At 49.8% G+C, this 24,234-nt stretch overlaps 1 protein-coding gene across 1 annotated transcript in view; it reads right to left on the bottom strand.

Moving 5' to 3' along the window:
• The window catches only part of NAT8L (N-acetyltransferase 8 like), a 36,784-nt gene extending 24,303 nt beyond the window's left edge, over positions 1–12,481 (bottom strand). Inside the window, exons 1-2 of the mRNA XM_074865600.1 lie at positions 11,872–12,481; positions 10,272–10,436 (exon numbers count right to left, since the gene is read on the bottom strand). Coding sequence (XP_074721701.1) covers positions 10,272–10,436; positions 11,872–12,205 — 499 coding nt within the window. The 5' untranslated portion in view covers positions 12,206–12,481. The remainder of the gene's footprint in view (positions 1–10,271; positions 10,437–11,871) is intronic.
• Between the last annotated feature and the right edge of the window lie 11,753 nt (positions 12,482–24,234).

The following is a 24,234-nucleotide window of genomic DNA, read 5'->3' as shown; positions in this document are numbered from 1 at the left end:
TGAGATACATCTGGGAGTGATGTGGGTCAGATGCTCTCAAGAAGGTGTAAGAAATTCTGTTGTTGGCAGTTCATTTGCCTTTAGGCAAAATGTTCTCTTCCCACCATCACCGACACGTGGGTTTGTGCACTGACGCACTCTGTTTTCAGCTTAGCAGACACAATATCCTCGTGCTGCTGACTTCTATTTATTTTCTTATCTTTGTTATTCTGAGTATTCTACCAAAAAAAATGCGCTCACTATGCAAAATATCTGAACAACAAACTAAGAAGGAGAAGAAAGTACTTTTAGAATGAAATTAAGCAGAGGGACATAAATTCAAAAGTGTAATGGGAAGAAGGGAAAGATCAGAGAGATACAAAGAGGAATATTGTGTGTGGGATCACCACTCTTGGGAAATGCCAGAAAAGATGAATGAAGCAAGAACCAGACCAGACAAACCCACCGGAGAATTCAACACAGGGATGGACAAGAGAGCCAAGCAGAATTCAAAGTATAAAAAAATGCAAATGTTGCAGTTCGACATAAGACTGGAAAAGTGGGATACAGAACTGCTGTGGCAGGGGAAGGAAGAGAGGAAAAAAATGGAAAAAAAAATAATTCAAGGAACCACTATTGGTTCCAAATAGTAGATGTCATTATCTGATAGCTGTTGAAATGGTTGTTGTATGTGGTGCACTGAGGAGCCGTTCACGGCTGGACAGCTGGTCCATCACCCCCCATTTCAATTAGCAGCAGAGACCAAGAGCTGCAACTGTAAAAAGCAAATAAACTTGTATCTCTGATGCTGGTTTCCAAGTCAGGAGTCAAGCACATTGGCAAGAGAGAGTGGGAGCAGCTTGTATAGCAATTACTGGTGATCGAGGATAAATCTAGGCAAGTAGCTTACTTAAAAATGCAGGTTTTGTCAATTCAAAACAATTTACACATCTGTGCTGAATTCACCAAAGATCTTCAGCTGGGAAAGAAAACACAGAGGAAAGCCAGGCTGGCGCTAGTCCTGCACACAGCTCATCCCCCAGCACTGCTGGCTGAGACACCTGTGCACAGCTCAGTCCTCCCCAGGATCACTGCTGATGCCCCAGCTGCTGGAACTTTGGAGATGGTGCTCTTCAACATCACCTCTTCAACTACTACGCTGATATAAAATGCCTAAATATATAATTTAAAAAGGGCCTGGGATCCAGGCAATCCCAGCCCTGGCTCAGTACAGATTTAATAGTGCTATGCAAAGAAGAACAGAGGGACATGCCTGGGAGGTAACAAACATTAACTGTACCATGGCTCTCCCATAATCAATATTTTTAAAATATATACTTGGGTCTGACCTTTGCTTCTTAAGGAAGCCTGTAACAGAACCGACAATTTTGTTTCAAGCTGAAAACAAGTATGACATTCACCACTAAATGCAGATCTTCGCTTCTTCACAGTGAAAAAAACAGAGAGGGAGTAGTAAATCAGCTTAATTTGGATCCCCCCCTTTTATTTTCCAGTTCCTGAACTGAAAAATCATTTTCTCATAAAACCTCTGGTTTTCAATTTTGCCACTTGGATAAATCCTAGAAGCAGCACACGAATTTTAAGTGACAAATATTACTTGCAAGTTACAATTTCAAACAGTACACACCAACATGCGACTAATGCATTGCGTTTTTCTATTAGCGTTTACACTCTTGCAAACCCAGTTTTAAATAGCAACACCTCATGTAGCCACTTAAAAATACACCTGTAATACATATTTCCCATTACCTATTTTGAAAAGTTTCCTTTCACTCACAGAATCCCATTTTAAAGGAGAATCACAGCTTGGCACTAAACTGTGGGAGTCCCAGGTCTAAATTTTAGAGTTATCCTGTAAGAAATAAAATATTCAGTTCTTGAAAGAAATACTCATCAAACAGTTATATAAAATAATAAATGATACTGTATATGCTTTCATAAATATTAATTGATTGCTGGGGTCCAACAGGTCAACAGATGACTTAAAAGAATGGCTCAAAGCCACAGCTTGTACCTGGCTCTAACCAGACCACTATGAACTAATTTTTGAAGCACCCTTAATAAAAGGTGTGAGGCTTCTTGGTGATTCCACTTGGCCCTTAGCAAAAGAACCAAAAAAAAAATCCCAAACCTTATTATTTGGTTACAAGTAATAGATTTGCAAATAGAAACCAGGTAAGACACACTGTTACCTTTGGATTCTCTTTAAGACTGCTTTCATTAGCCACCTGTCAGGAAAAATAAATGATTCCTCAGCTTCCTACAGAGGGGGGAAAAAAACAAAAGAAAAAAAATAATCTAAAAATACACTTTGAAGTTCCCTGTTTCGCTGATGCACAAAGCAACAACAAAGGCCCATACATCCCTCGGCTCCTTACAGAACCAGATACCAGCAAAACACTCTAAGTCTGTCTTTTTGCTTTAGTCTTGAAGGCAGTAGCATCAGACATGCTATTATTTGTAACAGATCCCCAGCACTGCATTGCCAAAATAAAAGTGTGTGCTCTGCAATACACCAGTAAGCAACGCTGCGAGCTCCTGGAGCCCACACGGGGCTCATGGCCATCCCAAGCCCCACCAGCCATTCCCATCCTGGCTAATTAAATATAACCCACCTGAATAAAGATTTAAGCCTACAGAAGGAATTTCAGAAATCCACTCTGAAATTCTGAGAGATTTTGAATGTTCGGTCTTCTTGAAAATCAGGCCATGCATTTAGGCTTTTACATAAAAACTGCATTTTCAATATATTTAGAGTCTTAAGATAGAGAGCAATGCCTAACAATAATTTCTAAAGTATTCAGGCCTGTGGTCATGCACACTGGGAGGAACCTACCTGACCACAGACACTCGGATAATCTTAAGAGGCTAATACTGAATCTAATACTGAGATATGGTGTAGTTGGGAACCGTCAGTGTTAGGTTTATGGTTGGACTAGATGATCTTCAAGGTCTTTTCCAACCTAGACAATTCTGTGATTCTGTGATAATAAGATATAATAATGTGCTTGGGAATAAGATTTTTCAGTTCATGTTCCTACATCCAAAATTCAGTGTCAAGAGGGGTTCAAAGCTACTAGTTAGATACCTGACACAGAGCCTAAATTTAGGCTATTATGAAAATCTTAACTGGAAACAGACTTTTGGGTAATTGTTTTAAATCTTGGCCATGCCTAAGAAAGTAAAAGAAGGAAGAAGAGCCACTGAAAACCCTTTATAAGAGCAACTAATTTGCATTTAAACTTGTGGAGAAAATTCTGTAGTCCTTTTTAGGTTTATTCAAGTCAGTCATGAGAAATTGCACACAACCATGCCAGAAAACATCCAACACTGGAGAAAACATTAAAAGGAATTACTCAAAGACAGAAAAAAAAACAGAAGACCTGGTGTTCCTACCCCCTTCATGTTCATAAGTCCCGGCATGGCTTGTGTTTGCTCGTCTTGAGAAGTTAACTGTGCCTAAAAAACTACTGATGTTCAATTTACACAACATATTCCTTCTTGTATTGAAGGTTAATGAACAGTACTTGCATGTACTAGGGTTTCTAAATACCTGCAGACAGAGCTTATGTTCAGAAGCATCATATCCACCCAGTCATAGCTACAACTCAAATACTGCTGGATTAACTGACGGTCACGTCAATTAGGGACTACCTTTAGAGAGAATTTTTGAACACATGGAGGGAAAAAAAAGGTTATATTGCTCTGCAAAATTTACTATAAAATTTATTTTCATCTAATTTTGACATGGGACCGTGCCAAAGCTCGTGGATCTGAAGGGAGAGCTATTTTTGTCTTACAGATATGAACACTGAGGAATGGGTTTGTGCATATGTTCCTACTCCAGTGATAAATAAATAGGAGGGGGGGTAAGGCTGCAGCAGCTTGCACATGAAGATGCTTATCCCACTTGTGTGGATGACATAGCCCTGAATCCACAGGCTGCTCCATTCATCAGACAACTTCAGTTTTCCCCATGTGCCAGCCCTTGGCTGACAGCACTGCTCTTCTACTCTGTGCTACCTGAACCCCCCAAAAGTGGAAAGAACTCCAAATAATAAAGATTTTACAGGGCAGAAAGACCCTGCAGGCCCTCAAGTGGGTTGAGCAGAGCTGACGAGCTGACCCGCATGGCTCAGCACTGTGAGGGACACCAGCTGTGTCACCTCCAGATCAACCCAGCACTTATCAGGGGTGCAGGGTTGGGCTGGGGCACAGCAGAGCTGCCTCCAGCTTGCCCTTGCTGCTGGGACCAGGGAAAGCCCTCGGTCAGCTCTGGGAATGTGGGGTGGAGGTTAGGAGCTCCAGCACGGGCTAGTGCTGGCCCTGGCAGCGCTGTGCCTTGCTCACTGTGCCCACGCTAAGCACCTGCAGGACAGGGCTGCCTCCAGATGCAAAAGCCCAGGCTCCTCCACAGCAAAACAAAGCAGTCATGCATGATGGAGCGAAAGCCATATCAGAAGTGGATTTTGGGAGAGGTAACCTAACTTTAAAGACATTCTACATGATCCAAATAAAACCAAAATATTTCAGTCCATTACTAATGTTGGACAAAGAACATCCCTAACACTTGAGAACATGAGCTTTTTTTTCTATTGCTTCCCAACAAACTCTGCACTGGAGATGATAAAGGCCAAATCAGATAGTTCCAGTGCTGCTAAATTGTAGAAACCCAAAACCAACAATGGGAATTGCAAAGCAGCAGCATTCCTGACCATCCCTCTTGCAGGAGGACAGCCTCGGAAATACTTTCAGACATAATACTTCCCACTATAAAATATATTCAAGGTCTCTAATCCTAATCTTGTAGGATCTCTCTGATATGGAGATTGCATCCCTTGAAGCACCCTCATTGAATTTCAGAGATGCCAGCACAAGAAATGTTCATGGGACAAATGCTCTACGGCCTGAGGCTGAGACCTGACCTCAGTTCCCAGCAGCAGTGGGGAGCAGAGACGGGAAACACTGAGATGGAGATAAGGACACAGCCTCTCCCCTTGGTTTTCCAGCTCCAAGCCCCACGTCGGACTCCTCAACGCTCTATGCAGTGCGTGAGGAGAGGCACGCATGAAAATCCCAATACACAACAGTTAGCTCAGAGGTTTGGCAGATACGTGAGGTCAGGGCACTGCATAATCCAGCAAGAAATGCTGAAGATAGGGATGCTTCAGATTCCTGCTGCCTCTTGGGCACCGTGAGTGGGGCAGGGCTCTCCAAAAACACATTCCTCCACTGAGAAGCAGCAGCTCTGAGCCCTCTCCTGGCGTCAGGTAACTAAGCCCTTTCTTTGCAAAGCAAAGGCTGCTCTATTCTTTCCAAACAATGTTATCATTTGGCAGCAGTGCTCCTGCTTATCTGGCAGCTTCAGCATTACCCAGAATGTGGAAGAACTGGGCTCCACGCAGCCTCTCTGCCCGGGGGCTCTGTGGTGGGGAGAAACCCCGCCTGGCTTGCAAAGGGTCTGGGCATGGCAGGGAAACCACAGCTCCCAGGCTGAGGATCTCCTCCCACGGTGGCCCCTGTATTTTCCCTGCACCTCAAAACTCACTGCTGTTCACCCTGCAGCCCCTCTGGGGCTCAGCACCAGCTGCGTAGAGTTAAGCAGGAACCACACGATTCACATCCAGCTGCTGACCTTGCAAACACCTAGGTTCAACTCCTCTGGTATCAGCTGTTCCTCCGGCATCAAACCCACTGCGAACAGGCCCGATCCAAGAGCACAGCTGAAATACTTGCTTCTTACCCAGACAAACATCTCACTGAAGGCAAGGAACACCTCAAAAAGGAAAGCACAGCAAACCAGATTTCACCTCCTTACAACTCAGCTGTGATCCCACCTCAACTGGTGTCCTTCTGGCAAAAGGATGTAATCTCAAAACCTCTGCCAAGAAGGGCGGGACATCCCTCCTTTGGCCTCAGCTGAGGAATGTGACACCCAACAGCAGCAGGAATTGAACCCTAATGTGCCATCCCCCCATAGCCCCTCTTCCTTAGGCTCCTGTCCCCCAGGGAGGTTGGGAGGGCAGTGCAGGCTCTTCATCTGCACCCTCACATACCAGGGGACAAAGGGTAGCAGGACCGGGAGGCTCTGTTCTCCCCTGGATGGAGGCAGGAGAGCAGAGGCACACATCCCCTCTCAGCACAATGCAACCAGAGGCACCTGCCTGCCCAAAGAGCAAGAGCTGCAGATGTGCAGCCACTGACGAAAACCACAGCTCTCAGCATGGTGTGGTTAATGTGACCCGACATCTCCTGCAGCAACCACTTCAGCTTCCTCTGCTGCATTACACAAGGCAGATGCCTTCAAGACTCCACCAGGTCCTGCAGTCACAGCTCTCCAGTTTGCCCATTGGTGCTGTCAGTCCTGCCCTGCGGCATTGGGCATTGCAATGCAGCCACCCAGCTCTTCACCGGTGCCCAAAACCACTGTCAAAGGCCAGCTGCCACCACCACCAGGTCTTTGCACCACCACAAGACACATGCACACCCCTCAACAGATCCTGCCAGGACAGCCACCAGCAGGAGGTAACACTTTAAACCACTGCAGAAAGACATGCTAATTCATCAGCCAAAGGCCCGGCTCTGCTCGTTTTGGAGAGTAGCGGTTTTGCATTGAAGGCAAGGAGTCCTGGTTTCCATCAGCTCTCCAGCAGAGACCTCAGCCTCGCAAGAATCTAACACACCAACCACTCCAAAAACTATACAACACAACCAACTGGGACAGAAGCTTGGAGAGACACTGTAAAATTGATTAGTGGTCAGAATCATCAGACCATAAAAGAAACTCCAGCTGCGCTTCTCTTATGCATAGAGAAATGCAAGAGGCAGGGCTCTATTTAAAATTAATCCCTCCCTTTTTTTTGTTTACTAAAGCCTAAGTTACTCTGGTTGACAATTAAGCTCATTATCCAACTCCTTCCTTTTCCATCACCCCAGTGCCTTTTTTCATAGCCTATGAAGAAGAAAAAAGAAAAAAAAAGGAAAATTCCAATAAGTACTATTTTAAAATGAAAAATGAAAGTTTACAAAGAGGTCAGGAAGGTGTTTTAACCACTCAACCTTCTGTTTTAAGACCCCTGCAGAGGACTCAACACAAACAATCCCTTTTAAATCAACAGCAATTTCAAGTCACCCTGCTGCATATGAGCTCGAAGTTAAGTGCTGGCCCAAATGTTCTGCCAGATCCTTGGCGTAAGTGTAGGAGGGCAAGAGAAAACAAAGATTTAAATTTTGGCTATTTAACTTCTGCAAAATCACCATCAGCCCATATTTTTCAGCTCATACAAAACCCAGCAAAGGATATTTAAAACAATAACTAACTTGGAGGTGAGCAATTCAGAAAAACTGCAGAAAAAAAACATAACACGATGTAACTCACGTGACTGTTCAGTGTTAATCATTAAGCTGGGTGCTTACGGTATCCCATTACGAACCGTGTCCTTTTGGTTCAGTTTTAAAACTAACCCGTAGTTTTTGCAGATGCTTTGGCAAAACCAACAAGAATGACCCCTTTTAACAGTTAAAATATTCCCTCACCGTAGATGCCTGCCTTACCAGAGACTATTTGCCTCCCCCCAACCCTGGGTACCACAAAGAGCCCACTTAAAAAGTTTTTTTGCCTGGGTACCATGAATGTCAAGAGCAAAACCTCAAAGTCACAACCAACATCATGATCTGAGACCTTAAGACCACATCCCGAGTTCTACCTTCACATTCGTCACCCTACGAAATAAAAATTCATAAATCCACCACAGAAATGTTCATTTCCTCCATTTTACATGTTGGAAAAAAAAATATATTCAAGCAGGTAAACAAGAATTCTCCATAGAGGGAGCAAGAAGTTGCCTGGTTGTATTCCCAGCCAAAGCCAGGCCAACCTGCAGTTACATCAGGTTGGGTTTTTTTAACTCATCTAGTCAAGTTCTGACCATCTCCCCAGCCTCTCTGGGCCCCTGTTCCTGTGCCCGATTACCCTCGCTGTGACCATTTCTTCTCTAACATCTCACTGAGAAAGCTCTCACTAGTATCTCAGCTGGAGCAATACACAGGAAAACGAGCCCTTCTCATTCCCACTGCAATCATTTCTGCCTGTGTGCTAATTTGTAACCTAGCCAAATAAAAGACAAACTTGGAAGTTGTTTTATTGTCATTTTTCTGTCCTTTGGCAGGATGGGCAGCGCCAACGCGGCACATCGCTGCCTTTCTCCGTACGTCTAGACAGACAATGCAGTTCAGAGAGCCTCCAAAGTGCACAAAACTCCAGGCTTTTTCAGGATGACTGCATTTATATTGCTATCTTACAGGGAAGAAATCCAGCAACTGTATTTTTGGGGGAAACAGAAACAAACCACTGGATTCATGCCTTGTGCACAGCCACACCAAATAGCACCACACGGCTTTATGGCACATGGACAGGCATCACTGATGGTGACAGTCCCGACATGCAGATACCCTTCTCCTCCCCAGTCCCCAAAGCCTCATTGGCCTTTACCTAATTACAACTCCAGCCAACTTGCTTAACACCACTATCATCAAGAACCTTTAACAAGCACCAACGATTCCATAAATCTGCTTTTTATGGCACGGCAGAAGCCTAATTACACATGATTAAATTCTGTCAAAAATTAAAGCCCACACACTTGCTCTAAAATTGAAATCAGCCCTTTTAGGTACCAAATAGAAGCAATGCTAACATTTCAAAGACATGTTGGCAACACAGCTGAACCGGATTACATTACTGACCCTAAGCAAATCAAGGGCATTCCTTACTCTTCGAGTCCCTTTCCTTTATTTTCTGTATATGCTAGTGTTCTAAATACAGTCACTTTGACCCATGCCCTGAACTGTGACCATACAAGTCCCAAGCATTAGTGAGTAATGCAGCTCAAACACCTATTAAGTCCATATTACATGCTGCTCTTCTATTGGGAGTCCCCTGCTACTTTCTTAAGCATAATACATTTTTGAACCTGACTACAGAGGTTCGGAAATGTTTTGCTATGAGCCCTTTTATTTTTGTGACAACACCTTTAATGAAGATTGAGCTTTTTAAATAGAAGTTACACATCACTTAATTTTTACAAAAATGAGCACTGTAAATGAAACACAACCTGTGTGTAAGATGGGACAAGATCTGTACAAGATACATACTATGACGGGAAACGAAATCTAAAGCAAGCACATCTAAGATATTTGGGGATTTTTTTTTTTAGAGAAGGAGCATCATTTTAGCAAAAGGTAAAACTGCATGTTAGAAGTGAAGGAACGTTTGTGGCTATGAGTCCTCTAAAAGCGCCCAGGAAGAGGTTTATCACACCTGGGGAACAGCAATGATACAGCAAAATCATGGTCACACGGAAAACAGAGTAGGTACCCCAAGAAGATGGAACTAAGGTGGAATACTGGCATTGCCTTGCTCTTCCAGCTCACCACTAGTACAATGTGACCACCAAAAGCAAACCTCAAACCCCAAGCGACTGCCCAGACATACCCCTGCTCTGGTCCTCAACATGGATGTACGCCTACAAAAAGGGAAATAGCACCTGGCAAGTTCTAAAGGGACTTTTTAAATAATCACAGAAGAGATCTTCTGCAGCTTAACAAGCAAATATTATCATAGGTACTATATTTTTAATTACATGCATATATGTAACAAATGGATAAACGCATATTATGTCAAACCCAGGCAGCACCCTTTTACATACCTGATCTGTGCCTCTTCCAAAACACTGGCATTAAGGAATGTTCTTCTTGAATAATATGAGAAAATGGCCACAATAATTGAAACGGGTTCCTCTATGCATTTGGGCTAAAAGGCCTTTCATCTCCCCCCTCCTCCCACTCTCAGAGCTAATACAAAGTGCAAGGAGCAAAGAAATACTGAGCTCAAGAAGGCTGGGGTAGACCTAGCCTGCAGTAAGTAACCTGCATCATCCAGCCTCAGTGTCCCCGAGCACACACGCCCTGGGGTCCCTGGACTGGCCGTGGGACCCAGGAGTGCTGTGCTCGGGGGGGGGGGGGGGGGGAGTGGATGGAGGCTGCCTTGGATGACTAGACATCCTGGGTGGGGGAGGGGGGAAACCACCAAAAAACCCCAGACCAAAACAAAACCAGAGATGGCTTTGTGCCTGCTGTGGCTAAAGAGCTGCATTCTGGCAACTTATGAGCTTGCTCAGTGCTGCTGACAGGAGGAAAAAGCGCCAGCAGCAGGGAGCAGCCATGTTCCCCAAGCAGGGCTGGGGGAAGGCTCTCTCCGGGGAATTCATACTCACCTGGCGGTTTCATGTAATATTGCTCAATATCGGACATGTCCGTATGCAGCGCACAATCGAGATAGTGGAGGATAACTTTTCTACTGAAGTAGTACCTCATGCCCATCAGAAAGATAGGCAAACAGCAGGTCAGCAGGAAGGACTTGGTCACAACAAAGCATATTACTATGGAGATAAGGAAGAGAAATAAACGATACCTGTCAGAAAAGAGAATTTAGTGTTGATTTCGGAATACAAACTCATTATAAAAAAAAAACAACAAGCACAGACAAAATATACATTTGCAGTACACACACACAATTCACGTTCTTGAGATTATCGTGTTAAATGATGGTGTATCACGCCGAGATAACCTCGGAGAAGTTTATGGGGTGCCTGGAGAGAGCCGGTGGGGAGGATGCTGCCTTGCCACGGCAAGAGCCACCAAACTCCCCCGCAGAGAGGCTGGTGGGGGACACTGGGGGCCAGGCACACCCCAGGCCCCGCTTTGCTTTCCCAGCGAGGCCGAAACGCGGCCGGGGTGGAAAAGCCCCGCTGCGGGCACGGCGCTCCGCAGCCATGTGTTTGTCACTGCGGCATTACTATTTCCATCACGGGAAGCACCGACTCCCAGGGAAGGCACCCTGCTCGCCTCGATGGCGGGGTGCTGCCGAAGGCCTGGGGGGCTTCTGTGGATGCCCCCAAGATGGCGGCTGCCCCCGGCATCACCCCTGCCTCCCAGAGCCGCCAGCTGAGACCCAACTGCCTGCTGGGGGGGAGGGGGGTTGCCCCTCCAGCAGAGGGCCCCATCCTCCCCCCTTGCTGGGGCATGGGGCTGCAACCTGTCTGCAACCACCAAGGGCATGAGAAATCTGCCCAAAGCTTGCGGGGGGAGGAGGGGGGGGGGGAGCGGGCCACACATTATTATTGCACAGGGGGCACAATATTTGCACGGAGAGGGGGGCACCTTGCAGGCGCTATTTTGGGCATGTAACTCCGAGAAGTGACCCCCCCCTCCCCGACTCGGCCCTGTTGCAGGGGGGGGTGCTAAGAGGAGGGGTAAGGGGGGCGATGCTCCGCTGGCGGGCCCGGCCGTCTCCAGGCAACGCCGGCACGCGGCGGCCCCCCCCCCCGCGCCGGGCTGCGCGGGGGCGGTGCAGCGCGCGGTGCAAGGCGCGCACCGCTCCCCTTCACCGCACCCCCCCACGCATCCCCCCCCCCTTCCCCGGCCTAGAATAACTAGAAGGACGACTCTACCCTCACCCCAGCGCAACCTACGCGGCGACTCCCCCGCTTAAAACCGCACTGCTCCCCACCCTTAAACCCGCGCAGGGTCGCGCATCCCCCAGCGGCGCAAGGCTCCCCCCGCCGCACACCCCGCTTTCCCCACGGGCTCTCCCCCCTCCCCAGCCCCCCCCCCCTTCCGCAGCGCTGCGGCTCCGCGGCCGCTCCGCACCGCCCGATGCTGCGGCGCTCCCCCGGCCGCACCGCCGCAGCGCGCCCGCGGGTCCCCGGCTCCTCCCGCCTCTCCGACCATTTTGTGAAGACCCGGGGAAGGGGGGGGGGGGGGAACCAAACAAAAACCTGCGACCCTCTCCCCCAAAAGGGAGAGGATACTCACCCGCCAGCAGCCCGTAGAGCAGCTGAGTGAGGGGCTGCTGCTTCAGCCCCCTGAACGCCGTGTTGGGGATCCGCTCCATGATACCCTCGTAAAATATGCGGCGCACCACCTCCTGCTCGGAGGGGTGGAATTCGCGGATATAGACATTATCGCGCCTGGGGTCCTCTTTTGGGGAGCTGAGGGCAGGCGGGGGGGAGGAAGGGGAGCCCGCCAAAGAGGGCCACATTTGGGAGGAAGAAACAATGATCGTGTCTTTTTTGGATCCCGGGATTGATTCATGATCTTCCGCCACAATCTTGGTCTCACAAACCATCTTGGGAGACAGACAATGCATGCAAACCGGCCGCGGGGAGGGGGCGGAGGAGAAAAACGGGGAGGGGGGGATGTAAAAAAAATTTTAAAAATTAAAATTAAAAAAAAAAAAAAAAAAAAAGGAAAAGGGGAGGGGGAAGGAGCGGGGCGCGGAGCAGGGACGGAGACCCGCCAGGCAGCGGCGGCGGCTGCGCGGGGCGCGGAGCGACGCGGCCGGGCGGGACGGGAGAAAGGACCTCCGCTGCATTTTGGAGAGGCATTTATAGGGCGGGGGGGGCCGCGGGTCCCCGGGGTCCTAGAGCCCCCCGCATTGGCTGCGCGGGGTCGCCATGTGATCGGGGGGGCGGGACGCCCCCCCCCCTACCCCATCCCTGCACCGCCCCTTGCAAATTACTACGGCGCGTCCCTACGCGGGGGGCGGTGGCATCCCGGCTTCCTCCCGGGGGCTCGCACATCTCTACCCGCATACACCGCGGCATGGCGGGGTGTGGGGGGTGTTATTCATTCATTTACAGCGAAGGCGCCATCCGCCCGGCAGCTTTCTGGAACAGTCGCTGCGGGTGCGCGGCGCTGCGCGGAGCGCCGCGGGAGCCTGCGGGGCGCGGAGCCGCGGTTTGGGGAGGAGGGGGGGGGGGCCAGCGTCGCTCGCACCGCACCGCGTCCCGGCGGGCTGCGGCGTGGGCTGCTCCGTGGTGAGTCATTCACCGCGGCGGCGCGTCCCTGCGCAGCCCCAGAGCGGCGCTCCGCGGGGCGCGGACGGGCTTCCCCCGCCCCAGCTACCCTGAGCGGGAACGCTCGGGGCGGGGAGTGCGGCCGCGCTGCCCCCAGCGCCTCTGGAGTCCAAATAAATCCCCTTCCCCATATATGGCCCCCACACACCCCCCCCCGGTAACTTTTTTCCCGCGCCCACGCCGTTGCACGGTGCGGGGAGGGCGGCCGGCCCCGCCGCCTCCGCGCCCCTCCGCGGGGCGGAGAGGAAAGGCGGGGCGGGGGGTGTGTGTGCGCAGGGAGGAGGAGGACGGGCTCCTCCTCTTCGCAGGACCCGAAAAGCTTCGGCCTCTCCCGGTTGGAACCAGCCGGCATCTGCCCGAGGCATGCGCCGTGCACGGCCGGTGCAGGGACGGGGCGGAGGCAGGGGGATGCTGGGCAGGGAGCTGGGGTGCCCCGGACCCCCATGCTCCTTCCCGCCGCTGGCCCGGGGCTGCAGAGCTGCGCCAGGCCCCGCCTCTGCGAGGTGCAACCCCCGACAGCCTCATCTGTCCCTTCCCAAGCTTCACCTGTGCATCCCCCGGGAGGTGCACACACCCCTCCCCCCCCCCCCCCCCCGCAAGCTTCAGCTGTGCCTCCGCCTGCAAGGTGCACCCTGAAAGTTTCATCTGTGTCTCTTCCCCCTGCTAGGTCCACCCGCGAATCCCCCTGCCAGGAGGCACCCTTGCACCCACCCCGCTTGGAGTTACACCCTTGCATCCCCCTGCGAGGTGCACCCATGCACCCCCCCTACAAGCTTCATCCCTGCATCCCCCCGGGAGGTGCCCCCGGCCGCCAGCGAGTGCAGCTGTGTCGCTGGCACCCCGCAGGATTTGCTGCCCCGGGAAATCATGGGGAACGTTTTGGTCTTCAGGAAGATGCACAGTGACTGGATCTTTGCTTCAAGCTAAAGCTTGATCTCACTGTGATGACTTCATTGTGGTTTCATTGCTTCACTTTTCTATTAAAAATTGTTCAGGAGTAAGAGAGATGAGAGAGGGAGGAGGATTAGGTAAGGGCTTGGAAGCCTTCCCACGCAGGGGAGTGGTGCCAGCACCCCACAGGCTCGTGGTGCATCGGGTGTCCCTGGTGAGAAGCTCCTCGGGCGGCTGTGGGACCTAGACGTGGTAGGACACTGCAGTGCTGCCAGCCTGCTCGGAGGGACAGGCACTGCACGGCCTTGGTAGCAGCAGGCTCAAGCGCCTGCAGAGTTCCCATTTCTAACGAGCATCTTCTGCAACCGCAGCCAGAGCAACCCCCAGCTCCCAAAGCCTGTGACTGTCTGAACCGGAGATCAAAATGTATGATTATAAAAGATGGCCCAGTGCAGGTACAACAGCAGCCTTGCTGCTTGGTGGATGGGTTAGCCAAAAGAGCAACATCTCCTGCTCGAGAGTGGAGCCTCCCACGGGAAGGAGATCCTCCCCGGGGGAGAGGCGAGACATACGGCATCCCCACATCCCCCCGTCATGTCTCACCTCAGCAAGGATCAGTTGGACTCCTGTACTCGGGAGATACCTGGCAGCCCCAAATTCATCAATGCAAAGGCAGAGTCTGTGGATGGGAAAAAAAAAAAAAAAAAAAATCAGAGCAGTGTTTGCCTTTGAATTCTGAAAGCTTCGGGCCCAAGATAGGAGGTTGCTGTTTCAAAAATATAATTAAAATAACGCTTAGTTTCCATATGCCTGGGTTAAGTAGGCATTTATTTTTGTTTGATCCTTTCTAGTCAGATGCATTGCTTATTTATGAAATAACTACAGTAATAAAAACAACCCATTTCTTAAAAAAAACCCACCATTGCAGTTATACAACAGGCAGGGGAGCTCCCAATTCCAGTCCCAGTCTGTGGACCTGAGTGTTTGCAGATGAGTTATCTTTAGAAAGGCACTAAATACTTGCTTACTATTTATGCTGCCACATTTGAGCATCTTTTGAACAGTAATTAATACCCTCTGTTCCCCTGAGGTGAGGGGGTACCGTCATCCTCAGCCGCAGCGAGGGAACTGAGGCACAGAGGGAGGCAGTGATTTATGCACCATCATGCAGTAACTCGAAGAAGACTCAGGCACCGGACCAGATTTCCCGAGTCCTTCCCCGCTGTCTGAATGCCAAACTTTGCCTTTCTTATTGCAAAGCCAGGATTTCGGCTTTCTCTGTAACCGGGGGTGAAGGGGAGGCTCTAGGGGTGCTGCTGCACAGTGGGGAGGAGGGATGGGGAAGGAGCAGACAGCCATGACTGACCGAAACAAATGTCAGTGAAAATCAGGAGCCTCACTGAAATCCATTGCAAAAGCCAGTCAGGTTCGCAGACGGCACGTTTGGGCCCCTGGAATAAAAAGGATATTGTTAACAGCAGCTTGCTGGCAAGGCAACTGCTCTGCCAGGAGCTTTCAGTCTTTAAGAACGCAGTTGTCATCCCAAGTCACTGAGGATTTTGCTCTTGGGTTTACTCCCGCTCCTCCAGGACCTGAGGGTAAATCTCCCACATGCCATGACCGACTGCTGAACCTCATGGATAGAACTAATTTAATTAAGATGGACAGTTTAGAGTCTGAATGTCGTGCCAGGGCTCTCAGCAGCTCTCACTGCTCAGTGTAAAGAAGGAGCTTGTGGAGATGTTTGATCCATTGGTATGGCCAGAAAAAAAACCTGGGATAACGAGGGCAGATTGCGCGGCTCTCGGGGCTGAGGATGTCTGAGTATTTCAGTAAGAAACATGCTTTGCCTTCAGCAGGTCTGCTTTAGACTGATTTTGCTTTGGATAAGCACATCAAACCAGTAAGCCTTGGAAATGTCATTATTCATCCTTCCCAAAACTGCAGCTCTCATATTGGGTCAGGGGGAGTCACTCCCCTTTACGGGTGGTAGGAAGCACCCAGCAGCTGTACAACAGAATTACCACTTCCCCTACTGGGAAGCTCACATCCTGCTTTTGGTCTGAAATTTTAGGGTTTCTATCCAACCCTGGGCTTTGAATGACTTGAAATGTCTTCTTCCAACTAGATTTTACAGTAACTCTTGAAGTAATGAGATCTATGTGACCACAAACGAAGCAAACAATTTGGGACGAGCAGTCACTCTTGCAGAGCATCTATACTTAAAGAGAGAGGAACACCAAGGCAGGTCCCCTGCAAACCTTCTTGTCCCACTGCTCAGTATCTGCTGGACAAGGAGAGGTGCCACTGGCTCTATCTTTCTTTTGCAAAAGCTACAAGCAGCCACAATCCTTTGCTCATCAGAGGCTGTATCAATCAACCTCAGCAATTAACTAGTTGACAGCAAAAACTGCCCCAGGTTATATTAATGCAGTGATTCCGGAATGGCTCATCCCAGCAGGATGAGGCTGTCTGACAGGGCAGCCTCCCACCCTGTCCTTTGCAATGTCTCCATCAGCGACTGAGGAAGGAAGGTATTCAGGTTAAAAGCTCTTCTTAACTACCTCCAGGTTCTCCTCCAACCTGGACCTTGGTCATTTCAACTGGCTTTTCCACACTTGACCTGAGATGCCCAGAGCGGGCTGAGCCCCCCCAGCACCACCGGCTGTTTGGCCACAGCAGCCTCTCACCCTCCCGCTTTACTGGGCTGGAAAAAAAGTAAAAGCTTCTCTGTTGACTGCAGATGTGCATATGAATGTGAGGCATTTGCCTAATAAATTTCTTCCTAAAGGGGGATTAATTAGCATCCCAAGATTTGCTCTCACTTAGCTCCCTCTGACTGCAGCAGCTCTGTGGCAGCTTCTCTTAGGGGCATTTATTTCCCACTGAGAGCATATTGCTAGCCCCTGTCCCAACGCACAGACCCCCGAGGCTGAGGATTCACAAATCTTTTGCTCAGGAGCTGTCACCGACAGTGGCACCCATGCCGTGGGAGTGGTTGACAGTAACCATGCACACATCCCCGTTTCCCCAGTCCTGCCATATGCCGTGACCCATTGCAGCTCCCTCCTTCCGCAGCTGTCTGGGTGCCACGAATAATAAGTCACTATAAAACCTGATGTGCCAAATTATTTCCAACTTGTAAAACTGTGAATCGGTAACAAGGGGCCAGAGATGGGATCCGCTGACAGATGTAGACCTCTGCCAGGTGGACCTTGGTTTTGGAGATGACTGACCTCTGCCCCAGGCACAGTGAAGGGGGAAAACCAGCCTCTTTGGAGGCACAGAGCCTCCCAACCCAACGAGGACCTCTAAAATAGATTGGATCAATCATGTGCTAAAAATGGTTGAGTTTGTCTATAAAGGGAGTGCAGGGTGACTAGCTCAACCGTGGAAGTCTCCCCAGGGGATATCTGAAGATGAATCTCTTCCTACAACTTTTTTGGGTTGAAAGAATTTTGTGGGTTGTGAATAAAATACAAATGTTTCCCAAACAGCGTGCATACTCACAGCTGGCTTTATCCTCTTCTGAATGGGGGTTTTGGAACTTGCATATACATTTAATGTACAGTAACATCTACGGCAAAGAAACTCCACTCTAGATCACAGCAACATTCAAATCTGAGCTATGCAGCAATTATTTGGAGATTTATCTAGAGCATATTGGTGCAACTGTGAGGAATACTTTCAAACAAGGAGAGGTTCTGTAGAGATTTAAAGCATCTTCAGTTAAGGAGTAGTATTTCCTGACACTGAGTGTGATGGCTTGGGGAGACAACACATCTTTCCTCCTGATAATATTATTGCTGCAAGCTTAGATTTAAAAAAATTGATTTTTTTTTTTCCCAGATTTTACCAGAGACTTTCACTTCAATTAGCTGTAGGAGACAGAGCTGTGCATGCAGAGCAAGGCTCTGCGACGCATGGGAGAGGTTGCATGGGGGTTGTGTTGGGAGCACTGTGCCATGAAGGAGGGACCAGGACTACGTGTGGCCTGAGGAAAGCTGACACCACGAGAGCTTTTCTGCATGTGGGAATAACACAGGTGGTGTGAGCCAGAAAATGCTCATTTCTTGGGGTTTTCATTGCAGGACTTTGCCCTTCTTTGTAAATTAGCAACACTGCTTTGGAAAATTACCTGCCTCCACAGTTAGTTCCTTCTCTTGCTGTAAATAACCTCCAGCCACCCGAATTTTGTCTACCTGCTTGGGTCAGCAGGGTAACGCTACTACAAAATTTGCTGTATCATGAACAGCTCTGTCAATGTATATCCATCTCTGCTGAGGAGGAAGAGAAGAACATAAGGTTAATGACTGTACTTTCAACCAACAGCTATTTTGCTGGCATTTTTAATGGCAACTGTGTTAACTAACGATTGCCAAAGTATGGCTGTAGCCTTATGATCTTCTAAGGAGGCTGATGGGACTTGAATGAGCAGCATCTTATTTACCCCTCTACATGGCAGGCGCTGCAGCCTGACAGCAGGCAGGGGGAAAGGAGTTTGAAAATGACCCAGGGGAGGTAAAATGAGGAAAACAGGCAGAAAATTGCAGCAAAGAAGAGATGAGGATATTTTGTAGCAAGGAGAGGGACATCAGTACAACAACAGGTGGAAAAACCTCAAAGTATGACTAACCAATGCCCGACCAAAAAGAGCTCTGCAATGATAAGGCAGGAAAAGATGTGAGAAGGTTATTTGGGGTTTTCTTGGCTACATTTGGGAGTCGGTTCTACTGCTGACCAAAGGAAAGTCACATTTTCAGCTTGGCCTGCAAGGCTGTGCTGTAACTGCTTGCAAGGGCCAGCAAGTGCCCCCAGCTCCTCCACCAGCAATGTGCATGTTGCCTCAGGGAAGGCAATATATATCATCCCCTATACAGGTTGGCCTCATGTCAGAGCTGATTTTACACTGGTTTTTCCAGCACTTGGTCCAGGCTGGGATTTTCCTTTCCTTGCATAATGCATTTTATCAAGGAGCTGAGGCAAATTTTCAGGTATTTCCAGTTTTCCTGCTCAGTGATGCCTCCAGGCTCTGATGCTGCAGGGCGCGGACCCCAAGTCCCCTTCCCTCTGCACATGGGGTGGGGGGGGACGCTCGCTCCAGGCACTGCAGAGACCTGGGCTCCTCCTGGAGAAGTAAAATCCATGGCAGGGAGAGACATCTGGCTGATCCCCCCTTAGCTGTCTGGGGGGCCTCAAGCTCTTAAAATCACACTTCCTGCAGCTGCCTGTACTTGCTCCTCTTCTCCGCAGAGATCCAGGCACCATTGAGCCCAGCATCTTCCTTGGGACCAGCGTCGGCATGTGGAGATATGTTGGGCATCACCAACTAGGGTCTGCAAAGGGGTTTTTGGAAAGCTGGGGGCAGGCTCCAAGCTGGTTGCAGGCAGTAGCACTCAGATATGCTCCCTGCAAAGGGCACACTGGACATCATCTGGTCTTCACCCCTGAAGGTCACAAGTGGGGCAGGAGGACAGCCCTGCCAGGGCAGGACATGGTCACACATGATTGGTTTTCTGCGTCAGATGAAGACCTGCCTTGAGAACAAGGAGTCCCCGTTTTCTGAGGGTAGCCTGAGTGTGCTGTGAAGCTCATTTTGGTTTTCTCTGTGTATGCTGCTCTGATTTTGCTGGAAATATGGCAAGCGCAGTATATTTCTTCTTCATAAGCCAAGAACGGTGGGGTTCACATTTTCAGGAAAGCCATCTGCATTTTCTATCACGGCCACTTGCAAAAGCCCACCATTTAATATCTCATTGCTCTCCCGAGCTCGTGAAAACAGCAATGCTCCTCCTCTCCTGGGCCTGGCCATCCTTTTCCCTACGCCATTCTTGTGCCTCCTTCCTCTCCAGCCCAACCCTGCATCCTCATGCACCAAGAAAACATCCTGTACCTCTGGCCCCTCTCAGCTCCTGTGGTGCCTTTGCTGCTGCCTTTCCCTCCCTCCAGAGCATGTGGCCCACCACAGCCTGGCTGAATTTTGGTTATCTTTTGCCCAGCCTGAACTGAAAGCTATTTGAGGGATGTTTTGTGGATATGGAACATGGCAGTAAGTTTCCAAAGCTCAGTTAATAAAAAGCTGTACTAAGGTTTTGCTTGACTCCTTGCAAAGCAGACAGCAAGGCTCCGATGACTATTGCTCACTTTAGCTCTGCTTGCAGCTCTCCCTTCATGGTGAGTTCCACCACCGTTACCTGGAACTCCCAGCCAGAGCAGGGCGGTGTGTATGATGCGGTTATAGGTAAGGAAAGTCACAGGGGTATGTCCCAAGTGAGACCTTCAGCCCTAAAACATCTGAGTGGAGAAGTCTGAGATCTGAGTGTGGGTCAGACATGAAAGGGTGGTGGCAGTGCCCAGAAGCAACATCCCTGGCAGCTGCCAAGCCCCTAAGGTAGCTGTGTCAGAATGGCCAGCCTCTGAAAAATGCAAGAACGATGGTCCTTTTGGTTTCCTTCTGTTCTGAAACTGAAAGGAAAGGTTTGACTTTCCCCTCTGACCAGGGCCACCACAAGTTAGTGGGGGATGCTATGATCCTGGGATGCCATATTTCTTTTAAAATTGAAGTCCTGACAACTTGTGAAGTTTAAAAGATCCAGTGGCATCTTCATTTCCATGATGGTGAAGTTGCCATATTCGTTGCACTGGGCAAATTCACAAAACGCATAGTTATATCCCATGGCATTGCAACCCAGAGCAATGAGCACAGCCTGGTACCCTACAGAGGTCAGGGCAGGGAAGAAGCCATCCTGCAGTCCAGGCTGGATAAAATTGGGCTGAAACACAGCCAGTGCGAGCCACTCGTGAGCCACCGCTGTGATCCTGCATCCTCGGTGCTGACACTGAACTGCCACCTCCATGTCAGACAGCTGCTGTGTTGTGTCCATCTGTTTGTCAAGCTGGGAAAGTGGTTGAGCCCCTCTCCAGAATGAAAACTGCTGTGCAAAGACACACTCACGCCACTATCCTGTGGCTCACAACCATGTCTGAACTTGTTTAAAAGCAAAGTCAGCGCAACCAATGTGGCAGGCAGGGGCCAGAGAAGCAGTGATTGGGATACAGGCAAGAGGTGCAGGACTGGAGCTGCAGGAGCTGGATGACAGCAGGTGTCTTCAGAAAGCAGGAACCTGCAACCCTGGAAAAAATGAACGTTATTGTAAGAACCCCTGTGTCACCCTGTCCATGATCCCAGCCAGCCAGGGAAAGGAAGGAGGTTTGCACAGCCTGAAGGTAAAGAGCTTCCTGCTGGTCTGGACTGAGGATGAATTCACTCCAAACCTGGGAGAGCCCCAAGCAGCTCCTTGGGAAAGAGAGAGCGGGGATCTCCTGCCGGTGCGGTTACAGCTGCAGGAGGTGCGTTCTGGCTGGAGAGGAGCCAGACGAGCTAACCTCCCGATATTTGCATTTTGCCGTTGGATTTTCTCCCCGCCACCCAGCCAACGGTGGGTCAATCCCGAGGCTGCCCTGGGATGCTCGGAGGGGAGCGGAGCCGCCCCATGGGGTCTGGGGCTGACCCGGGGAGGTGGGTGCGCTGTCCTGCCACAGGCTAGGGGAGGGCGAGTGCGGTTTATCCCGCACTGTGCAGCGCTGTACAGCGAACAGGAGAAAGCAAATGCACACAGACCTCCAGTGGCCCTCCCGAGTACTACACCGCATTGTCACTGCCACCCCAGGGACGGGGACCTCGCCCGGGGTTCCTCTTCTCTCCCGCCACTGCAAGTGGGTGAACAAGAACTCACGTACAAAGTGAGGGGCCCTGTAGAAAAGCAAAGAGATACGGAAGAGATCCTCTTCTCCTCCCTGCTTCAGCGGCCAGTGCCTCAAGCGTAAGGTTGGCTGAGGCTGCAGGCTCTGCTGTCCTGCAGCAGTGCTGAGCTGCCTTTCCTGGACTCAGTCTGACTTTTGGGGCCCAGAGTCCGCAGCTTGTGTAGGAGGATGCTCGTAGCACAGGTCCTTGGAAATTGGCCTTAGAAGAAGGCTAAGGGGAGACCTCATTACGTTCTACACCTACCTGAAAAGACACTGTAGAGAGGTTGGTGCCGGTCTCTTCTCACAGGTGATTAGTGACAGAACGGGAATGGCTTTAAACTGCAACAGGGGAGGTTCAGACTGGACATTAGGAAAAATTTTTCACAGAAAAAGTGGTCAGACAGTGGAATAGGCTGCCCAGGGAGGGGGTGGAGTGACCATCCCTGGATGTGTTTAAGGGTTGTTTGGGTGTGGTGTTGGGGGCTATGGTGTAGGGGAGAACTTTGTAGAGTAGGGCTGATGGTTGGACTCAATGATCCCAAGGGTCTTTTCCAACCTGAATGAAAAAAAAAAAAAAAAAAAAAAAGAAATACAGATAAACCTGCACAGTCCTAATGTGGGTCTGTGTGGTGGTTTAGCCCCTGCTGGGGTCTGAGACCACGCGGCCGCTGCCCCTCCCCCACAAAGGGAGTGAAATGCAAAGCCCTGGGGCTGAGATAAGGAGAGGTTTAATACAACAGTACAACAGCAACACAACAAACAACAACAATAACAATAAGGATAACAGTAATAACAATGAACAGAGCAAAATATCTACCAATACAGCAGTGAGAAGCGCGATGACATAACACATGTGGCGCCAGCATGTGACGTCAGCCTGGTATCTGAATAACCCGGCTAGAGCTCCCCCCCTACTGCTGGGGAAACTTAACCCTATCCTGGCTAAACCAGGACAGTCTGGGACCTGGTATGGGCTCAGCTCGTCTGCTTACAGCCCCCACTGGGCATTGCAGCATGGAGCTCGAGTGCAGGAGAGACACTCAGGGACTTCATTTCCCAAACCTGACCATACGCTTTCTTACAACGAGAGACCAACATTCAGGAATGCTTGGTGGAAAACATACTGACAGGCCAAAAAAAGTCTGGCTTAAGGATTATTACAGTGCATTTCTGGGACAAGAACCATGCATAACCTCCTGCCTGCAGGAAATGGTGTAGTATGGAAACTGCACCCTCTCCTTCCCTCCCTCCCTCTTTGAGACACAAAGGGGCTTTCCTACACCATCCTCCCTCCTGGTGTTCTCATCCAGACAGGCACAAGGCTTGAACTCACCAGCTTCATGTGATCTCACCAAAACCCTTCTAACAACCAGCTCTTCACACGCCTTGTGGAGGTATTTACAATTTACAATACCTCCACAAGAAATGGTTACTCATTTACAAGGTAGCACTCTATGTGACAGTCTGCTGCTCCTGGAGGGAAAAAGCCCACAACCCAAAATAAGCAAAATTGAAAAAAAAAAGCAAAAGAAACCCCCGGGTTTTGGTGATGATTTCCCAGGTTTAACAATGACCAGGGAATTAGGTTTGATTTTTGTTCTTTTGTGACCCCTTTTTACCACATGGGAAAACTGTTTTTCCTTAGCATAGTTTCTTAGACCCGGTCTCCTGCATTGCATGGCTTCTTCTGACTGCCCCAGTGTCCATCACCTTCCCATCATGCCCTGTGAAAGAGGCAGAGTCATCTCAAAACTCAGAACAAATTTTTTTAGAGCCCAAGTCCCAAGGAGGTATCTTGTGTGGCTTCGACAAACAGGTTTCATAAGGGAAAAACCAAGAGAAGTGCTGAATGCAAAAGGGAAGATCAGAGGATTTGAGTTCAAGGCTTAGCGTCTAATTTCAGCACGTCTGAGTGAGGATTGAAGCCTGGCACGAAAAACCTCCTTCCTGCTGTCCCCCATCCACCTGCCGGTGCTCCCCGAGGAATTGCTGCCGACTGCTTCAAAATTCAATTTCTGCACTAGCAGCAGCATGTTGGGCCTGGCAGTAATTGCTTTGCCAGATGACCAGCTGCTTGTCACTGCCAGAGCACTGAGGGGTTGGAGTGTCTCGGTCATGGTGCCAGGCCAGTGCCATAAGTCGTGGGGCTGCAAGAAGCCCCATGCTTTTGGGCCAGCACCCCCCTGCACTCAGCTGTGCCTCCATGAGTGGCGCACCAAGGCTCGGGGCTCAGTGCCTTGCCCAGAAACAGGGTGGTTTTGCTGAGAGGTGGAGCGGGGAGCCTTGAATCAGCAGCACTGGGCCCACCACCTTTCCCATCCCATCCCCTCCCATCCCCTCCCACGTCTGCCTGGTTCCCACTGTATCCCCACAGCGTATGCTGTGGTGCCCAACCTAGTAGGAAAGGTTTTTGGAGACCACAGGCTCCCTTGCTGATGCTCACCCGCTGCTGCTCCCTGACTACCCCGTGCTATTTCCAGCCCATCTCCAGAAAATAGCTCACTCCCCGCAACATGACTGGCTCTCCACAGCAGGGAGCGAACTCAGCAATTTACCAGAGGGATTCTGATTCTTATTTTAGACTCCTATTTTAGCCTTCTTTTTCTTTTTAAATTTGTTAAGTTAATCCCTTTTACAGCTCTGGGAGTGAGGCGCTGCCAGTGCAGCTCCGCAGCGCTCGCAG

The sequence above is a fragment of the Strix uralensis genome, chromosome 4 (assembly GCF_047716275.1).
Source record: "Strix uralensis isolate ZFMK-TIS-50842 chromosome 4, bStrUra1, whole genome shotgun sequence".
Classification (NCBI taxonomy): Eukaryota; Metazoa; Chordata; class Aves; order Strigiformes; family Strigidae; genus Strix; species Strix uralensis.
The sequence above is the reverse complement of the archived record's forward strand: the minus strand, read 5'-3'. Positions and strand labels throughout refer to the sequence as shown.